This window comes from Gekko japonicus, unplaced genomic scaffold, assembly GCF_001447785.1.
Source record: "Gekko japonicus isolate JY-2015 unplaced genomic scaffold, Gekko_japonicus_V1.1 scaffold2140, whole genome shotgun sequence".
NCBI classification, from domain to species: domain Eukaryota; kingdom Metazoa; phylum Chordata; class Lepidosauria; order Squamata; family Gekkonidae; genus Gekko; species Gekko japonicus.
In genome coordinates this window covers 291,714-299,919 of record NW_015176041.1, presented here as the reverse complement: position 1 = coordinate 299,919, position 8,206 = coordinate 291,714, and the positions used below count along the sequence as shown (strand labels likewise).

Genomic DNA, 8,206 nt, shown 5'->3' with positions numbered 1-8,206 from the left:
CCCCCCCGGAGCCTCCAAACGTTACTTGGCTCTGAATACGAAAGCGTTGCGCGTGTGCGGGAAGTCTGTTGCTTCAACAGCACTGCCCACTCTCACCCGATGCAGAATACAGTTTTGGCACTTGCACACGCAGCGTTGTCGTTATCCTTCCTGCAGCTCTGGAAAGCAGGCCGGTTTTCCAGCAGCTCTGGAAAGCAGGCCGGTTTTCCTGTCCTCCCCTTACAGGTGGAGAGGGTGTCTTCCTAAGGTCCACCAGATGAGGTGGGGTCCAAACTGTGGCCTTCCAAAGTCGTACATAAGAACATAAGAGAAGCCAGTGTTGGATCAGGCCAGTGGCCCATCCAGTCCAACACTCTGTGTCACACAGTGGCCAAAGATACCAGGTGCCATCAGGAGGTCCAGCAGTGGGGCCAGGACACTAGAAGCCCTCCCAATGTTGCCCCCCCCATTTTTTGGTGGGCCAGGACACGGGAAGCCCTCCCAATGTTGCCCCCCCCAAGCACCAAGAAGGCAGAGCATCCCTTGCCCCAGACATAAGAACATAAGAGAAGCCAATGTTGGATCAGGCCAGTGGCCCATCCAGTCCAATACTCTGTGTCACACAGTGGCCAAAGATACCAGGTGCCATCAGGAGGTCCAGCAGTGGGGCCAGGACACTAGAAGCCCTCCCACTCTTGCCCCCCTCAAGCACCAAGAAGACAGAGCATCACTTGCCCCAGACGTAAGGACATAAGAGAAGCCAATGTTGTATCAGGCCAGTGGCCCATCCAGTCCCAACTCTGTCACACCGTGGCCAAAAATACCAGGTGCCATCAGGAGGTCCAGCAGTGGGGCCAGGACACTAGAAGCCCTCCCACTCTTGCCCCCCCAAGCACCAAGAAGGCAGAGCATCACTGCCCCAGACATAAGAACATAAGAGAAGCCAAAGTTGGATCAGGCCAGTGGCCCACCCAGTGCAACACTCTGTGTCACACAGTGGCCAAAAATACCAGGTGCCATCAGGAGGTCCAGCAGTGGGACCAGGACACTAGAAGCCCTCCCATTGTTGCCCCTCAAGCACCAGGAATACAGAGCATCACTTGCCCCAGACCTAAGAACATAAGAGAAGCCAGTGTTGGATCAGGCCAATGGCCCATCCAGTCCAACACTCTGTGTCACACAGTAGCCAAAACCCAGGGGCCATCAGGAGGTCCACCAGTGGGGCCAGGACACTAGAAGCCCTCCCACTGTTGCCCACCCCCAAACACTGAGAATACAGAGCATCCCTTGCCCCAGCCTGAGAGTTCCTACCTGTACCTTGTGGCTAACAGCCAGCCACAGATGGACCTCTGCTCCATATGCTTATCCAGTTCCCTCTTGAAGCCGTCCATGCTTGTAGCCGCCGCCACCTCCTGTGGCCATGAATTCCGCGTGTTAATCACTCTTGGGGTGAAGGAGGGCTTCCCTTGATCCATTCTAACCCGTCTGCTCAGCAGTTTCATTGACGTCGTGGCTCTGTCTCGTAGCCACGGGGCCACACTGCCACTGTGCCATGTGCCAAACAGCCCCTCAGTGCACGGAGCGGAAGCCCCTCTGCCCCTCCTTGTGGCAGTGCCCGTCTTCTCTCAGAGGGCCGTCGGCGGACAGACGGAGTCCGCGTCTCAGTGGGATTCCAGTCTGGCCGGACCGCCAGTTGCGTCGTCCCCGGTTTCGAGTCACTCTTCTAAGCTGCGGAGAAGATATACGCCACGGCAATGTTCTCTCTAAGCTGTGGAGTCTTGTGAACAAGAAATCTACTCTGTGAGCTACCAGCATTCAAACTGTGAGCGAGCGATTTGGCTGCTGCATTGAACTAGTTTGCTCTGGAGCCATCTTTCCTGAGCTACGGCAAAAATGGGTGAGCCGGAGGCTAAAAAACTGTGAGCTAGCTCACACTAACTCAGCTTAGAGGGAACACTGGCCACGGGGGGAGGGGAGGCCAAGCAGCCCGTAAAATGGGAGTGCTCGGACCACTCCCGGAGCGAGTGTATTGGTATTCTTTTCCCAGCGGCGCCCCAAGGGAGGGCGGGGGGGCAGGCGCTGGGAATCCCTGGCACCCTCTCCCTGCCGCCCCGTGTTCGCAGAACATTTCAGCTGCAAAGAAAACGGAGGAGGGCAGAGTTCCGTTCTGCAGCCCTTTCTCACAGTGAGGCCCGGGAACCTTGCTTGGTCCGGGTTGGTTTGTCTTCCTTAAGGTGGAACCCGGACAAACCCAGGGTTCTCCTTTTCGAGGGGGGTCAGATGAATCCTCTAGCTCGGAGCTCTGGTCTTGCCCTGCCCGGGATCTGGGCGCGTGTTACCAGGAAGCGTGTCCCTTTGGAAGTTGGCGGGACTGGTCTGTGAGTCGTCGGCCCGAAAGATTGGGTCATGTTCCCTGTAAGCTGTGGAGTCCTGTGAGCAAAAATCCTACTTTGTGAGTTGCCACACACTACCTCAGCTGAGAGGGAACCCTGCTCTGGAGCCCTCCTTCCTGAGCGGAGACAAAAATGGGCCAGCCGGAGGCTAAAAACCTGTGAGCTGGCTCACACTACCTCAGCTGAGAGGGAACCCTGCTCTGGAGCCCTCCTTCCTGAGCGGAGACAAAAATGGGCCAGCCGGAGGCTAAAAACCTGTGAGCTGGCTCACACTACCTCAGCTGAGAGGGAACCCTGCTCTGGAGCCCTCCTTCCTGAGCGGAGACAAAAATGGGCCAGCCGGAGGCTAAAAACCTGTGAGCTGGCTCACACTACCTCAGCTGAGAGGGAACCCTGCTCTGGAGCCCTCCTTCCTGAGCGGAGACAAAAATGGGCCAGCCGGAGGCTAAAAACCTGTGAGCTGGCTCACACTAACTCAGCTGAGAGGGAACACTGCTCTGGAGCCCTCCTTCCTGAGCCAAGACAAAAATGTGTGAGCTGGAGGCTAACAAACTGTGAGCTAGCTCACAGTAACTCAGCTTAGGGAAAACACTGGTCGTGGCGCGTGCGGAAAAGGACGGGAAGCAGCCGAAACCCGCAGGAGTTCTCCTCCTCCGTTGGGTTGAGCCACTGAAGGGCCGTCCCTCGGAAGCCGTTCACCCATGGACCACCTTCCCGTTGTGTCCCGCAGTTGACGTGGAGATGAAGCACCCGGAACACCTCTACATCTCCGCCTCGGAGTGGCCCCTCATGGTGGTGAGTGGTGGGGGTGGTGGGGCTGTGCCATGGGGGTGGCGATGGGTGGGGGGGCCTTGGAGGGTTTTTGGGAAAGGCGTGATTGCCCATTTCTGTGGACCGAGCTTTGGTGTCCAAGCTTGGCCTACAGGCCCACAGCCCACCGGGGACCTCTGATTTCCTCCGCCCGGTTCCTCCGACCCAGTGCCGCATCCTCCATCCTTTTGGAGGGTGAGCATACAAAGGTAGCACGCATCCTGGGACCTTCTGCATGCCAGGCAGAGGCTCTGCCCCCGAGCCACGGCCCCTCTTGACAGCTCTCCAGGGTCTCAGGCGGAGGTCTTTCCCATCACCTCCTGCCTAGTCCTTTTTAACTGGAGATGCCGGGGATTGAACCTGGGACCTTCTGCATGCCAAGCAGAGGCTCTACCACTGAGCCACAGCCCCTCTTTACAGCTCTCCAGGGTCTCAGGCAGAGGTCTTTCCCATCACCTCCTGCCTGGTCCTTTTTAACTGGAGATGCCGGTGATTGAACCCGGGACCTTCTGCATGCCAGGCAGAGGCTCTACCACTGAGCCACAGCCCCTCTTGACAGCTCTCCAGGGTCTCAGGCGGAGGTCTTTCCCATCACCTCCTGCCTGGTCCTTTTTAACTGGAGATGCCGGGGATTGAACCCGGGACCTTCTGCATGCCAGGCAGAGGCTCTACCACTGAGCCACAGCCCCTCTTGACAGCTCTCCAGGGTCTCAGGCAAAGGTCTTTCCCAAAGGTCTGCCTGGTCCTTTTTAACTGGAGATGCCGGGGATTGAACCTGGGACCTACTGCGTGTCCAACAGATTCTCTGCCCCTGAGCCGCAGCCCCTCCGCAAATTTGACATTGAACAGTAGAGTCTCTACACCCTTTGGGTGTGGGCTTGCCTCCAGAGCAGCTCCTCATTGTAGTGGGAACAGAGAGGCAAACATTCCAAGCAACGCCCCCTCTGAGCTGTGGAGTCTTGTGAGCAAAAATTCTATTTGGTGAGCGGCTGGCATTAAAGTTGCGAGTGAGCGGTTTGGCTGCTGCATCGATCAGTTTGCTCTGGAGCCACATCCTTCCTGAGCGAAGACAAAAATGTGTAAACCGGAGGCTAAAAAACTGTGAGCCGGCTTACACACACTCAGCTTAGAGGGAACACTGGTTCCAAGAATACTTATTCGAGTCTGGTTGGTTTCCAGATCTGGCCAAGTCCATTTCTGTCGCCTCGTCTCCTGGAGGCCCCGCGCTGTTGATTGTATGGATTTTATTCTATGTAATCCGCCTTGTGTCCCAGTGAGAAAGGCGGACGATGAATAAATAGAGTTGGGGGAGAGATTGAAATGTGTCCAGCACTTGCTTTCTTACTGACGCCGGAGTTAGTCGGCTGGGTTGGTGACTCTCCAGCCAAGCTCTTCCCGCCCCTGGGACAGCGTCCCTCCTGATCGCCCGGCCTCGGCCGTCTCCTTCCTTCCCTCGCAGTTCTACATGGTGATGTGCATCGTCTACGTGCTCTACGGCGTCCTCTGGCTGGTCCTCCTCGCCTGCTACTGGCGCGACATCCTGCGCATCCAGTTTTGGATCGGCGGCGTCATCTTCTTGGGCATGCTGGAGAAGGCCGTCTTCTACGCGGAGTTCCAGAGCATCCAGAACCACGGAGTGTCGGGTGAGTCGCGGTCCGCGTGCTTCCCCCGACGGTCCCAGTAACTCGCCGTGAAGGTGACTGGATTTGCAAAAATCGCTCTTTCGGCGCTTCATGCCTCATCCTACCTCCTGCAGGGATCGAGGCGGCTTACGAAGCCGGAAAACGCTCTGCAAAATCAAACAGGTGGCCACACGATTGGTTAGCCGTGGAGTCTTGTGAGCAGAAATTCGACTTTGTGAGCGACTGGCATTAAAGTTGTGAGCAAGGGGTTTGGCCGCTGTATAAATTAGTTCGCTCGGGAGCCCTCCTTCCTGAGCTAAGACAAAAATGTGTGAGCTGGAGGCTAAAAAACCGTGAGCTAGCTCACACTAACTCAGCTTAGAGGGAACACTGGAGCCATCCTTCCTGAGCTCAGAAAAATGCGTGAGCCGGATTTTCACGGCTCAGATGGGGTGTCACCTGACGCTGCCACCACTCTGGTTCCAGGCTCCCTTGAGAAGGCCCAGAGCACCCTCCCAAGACCTTCAGACCTCCCTTTTGGCCGAGTAATAGGCGTGAGGACCAGGCAGAGTGAAATAAGGAAAAGGTTTATTGTGTAGGTGGTCAAACAAACAAGGTGCAGGAATAATAACAGTAAGTGGGTGAAAAGAAAAGAAATCAAATGCCCTAACGCGTCTAAATATATACTGTCCCTAGCTCACTATCTCAAGTGGCCTTACATTACTCTCCGCTCCCTCAGAATGAGGGCTTCTTCCCCTGCAGCAGCCTTCCTTCTGGCTCTGCCCTCTGGAAGAAAGAACAGCTTCTCCTCTTGTACCAGTTCTTTTATTCCCCAGCCCTCTTCTTTTCCCATTGGTCCATTTTGGCTCCAAAACCTCCCCAGGGGCTTCTGGGAGTTGTAGGCCCAGCCTCACCTACTGCTAGCCAGGCTCCCTGGGCCCAGTAGGCCTCTGGTGGCACAGCCCAGATCATGACACGGAGGCTCACACTAACTCTGCTTAGAGGGAAGGCTGGCTGCCGCCCTAGCACAAGGCTCTTTGCTGTGTGACTGAGGGTAAACTGGGGCGGCCATTTTGTGGCTCACTCCGCCTCCTGGGGCAGCCATTTTGTGTTGGCGCACACCACACTCTGCCAGAATTCCAAAGACGCCAGCAAGCTCAGAAAAAGTTGGGGGACCCCCCCCCCCGCTTAGGTGTCATTAGACCCAGTATCCCGCTTCCCATACGTGTCCGGATAGAGGCCTCTAGAAATGCAGGAAGCAAGGCGCAAAGGCAGCAGCGGTCCCCATCACTCATCCCCGAGTATCTGATATCCGGGGGTATACTTCTTCCGAAGCTGGAGGTTCCATTTAGTCGTCCTGACTAATTGTCAACGAGGGGCTTATCCTTTGGGAATTTGCTTGATTCTCCTTTTCAAAACCCTCTACGCCTGTGGTAAATCGTCCCCCATCTTATGACCCTCAAAATAGCAGTGAGGTGATAAAACAGTATCCTGCGTAGATCGGCTTTAATCCATGCAAGCCTCTTTTTTTGGTTTGTTTGGGTTTTTTTGTATTTTTCACATGTGCATGCGCATGTGTGCGCCCCTGGAAGTCAGGGTGACCGCTGGAGACTGACCTGTTATGGGGAGGGGAAGGGAAAGGAGTTTGTAAGCCGCTCTGAGACACCTTTGGGTAGTGAAGGGCAGGGTATAAATCCAGTCTCTTCTTCTTTTCTGTGTTATACCTCTGAGGATACTAGTCACAGCTACTGGCGAAACATCAGGTCCTACAATGCCAAGACCACGCCACAAAGCCCGGAAAATCTACAACAGCTAATAAATTCAGCGAGAACTTACAGATGATGTCTGTATACAGCTTAATATCCTTTCCCGGTAGGGAGAGGATGGAGGAGCCAAGCTAGGTGGATGTTCCCTCTAAGCTGAATCAGTGTGAGCTAGCTCACCGTTTTTTAGCCTCCGGCTCAGACACTTTTGTCTCCGCTCAGGAAGGAGGGCTCCAGAGCAAACTAATTTATGCAGTAGCCCAATCGCTCGCTCACAACTTGAATGCCGGCAGCTCACAAAGTAGAATTTTTGCTCACAAGACTCAGTGAAACATCGGTCTTGCAGGCCCTGCGGAATTGAATTTTGTGGCTGGCTCCGCCTCCAGTGGCAGCCATTTTGTTGCTACGCCCCCCACGCCTTGTCAGAATTCCAGATGTGCCCCCAGGCTCAAGAAGGTTGGGGACCCCTGAACTAGGATCTGCAAGACCCGGGTTCGAATGTCCACTCGAGCCGCAGAAGCTCGCTGGGGGACCCTGGGCCAGTCACACACACTCTCAGCCTCGCCTACCTACCAGGGCTGTCGTGAGGATAAAACTGAGGAGGGAAGGGCTAGCTCACAGTTTCTTAGCCTCCGGCTCACACAATTTTGTCTTAGCTCAGGAAGGAGGGCTCCAGAGCAAACTAATGTATGCAGTAGGCAAATCGTTCACTCACAATTTTAATGCCAGCAGCTCCCAAAGTAGAATTTTTGCTCACAAGACTCCACAGCTGATGTTCCCTCTAAGCTGAGTCAGTGTGAGCTAGCTCACAGTTTTTTAGCCTCCCGCTCATACATTTTTGTCTTAGCTCAGGAAGGGATGGCTCCAGAGCAGCTAGATTATGCAGTAGCCAAATCCCTCACTCACAACTTTAATGCCGACAGCTCACAAAGTAGAATTTTGCTCACAAGACTCGGTGAAACATCGGTCTTGCAGGCCCTGCGGAATTGAATTTTGTGGCTGGCTCCGCCTCCAGTGGCAGCCATTTTGTTGCTACGCCCACCACGCCTTGTCAGAATTCCAGATGTGCCCCCAGGCTCAAGAAGTTTGGGGACCCCTGAACTAGGATCTGGAAGACCCCGGTTCAAATGTCCACTCGAGCCGCGGAAGCTCGCTGGGGGACCCTGGGCCAGTCACACACACTTTCAGCCTCGCCTACCTACCAGGGCTGTTGTGAGGATAAAACTGAAGAAGGAAGGGCGGAAGCCGCTTTGGGTCCCAACCAATGTTCCCTCTAAGCTGTGGAGTCCTGTGAGCAAAAATTCTACTTTGTGAGCTACTGGCATTAAAGTTGTGAGCAGGTGATTTGGCTACTGCATAAATTAGTTTGCTCTGGAGCCCTCCTTCCTGAGCCGAGACGAAAATGTGTGAAGAAAAATGCTAAGAAATGCAATTTTTATATTGTTAAGCTAATAATTTTATAAGCAGTATGTGACCTCCAACTCTTGGGTTTTTAGTGGGTTTTCTTTCCTTTCTCCTATAGTTTGTAGGACACCCCCCCCTCTAATTTTGTTGTAGTTTTTAGAAAATGCAAATTAAAAAATCCCCGACGGGGGGCCATTTAAAAAAGAAAGAAAGAAAGAAAATGTGTGAGCCGGAG

The 8,206-nt window shown here is 54.4% G+C and overlaps 1 protein-coding gene and 1 non-coding gene across 2 annotated transcripts in view; one reads left to right on the top strand and one right to left on the bottom strand.

Moving 5' to 3' along the window:
• Positions 1 to 3,108: 3,108 nt before the first annotated feature.
• Positions 3,109 to 8,206, top strand: part of LOC107123413 (transmembrane protein 87B-like) — a 22,730-nt gene continuing 17,632 nt past the window's right edge. Inside the window, exons 1-2 of the mRNA XM_015426660.1 lie at positions 3,109 to 3,167; positions 4,642 to 4,825. Of these exons, the coding sequence (XP_015282146.1) occupies positions 3,114 to 3,167; positions 4,642 to 4,825 (238 nt within the window). The 5' untranslated portion in view covers positions 3,109 to 3,113. The remainder of the gene's footprint in view (positions 3,168 to 4,641; positions 4,826 to 8,206) is intronic.
• TRNAA-GGC lies at positions 3,800 to 3,871 on the bottom strand. Its single transcript has one exon. It is a non-coding gene; the product is annotated as a tRNA-Ala (tRNA).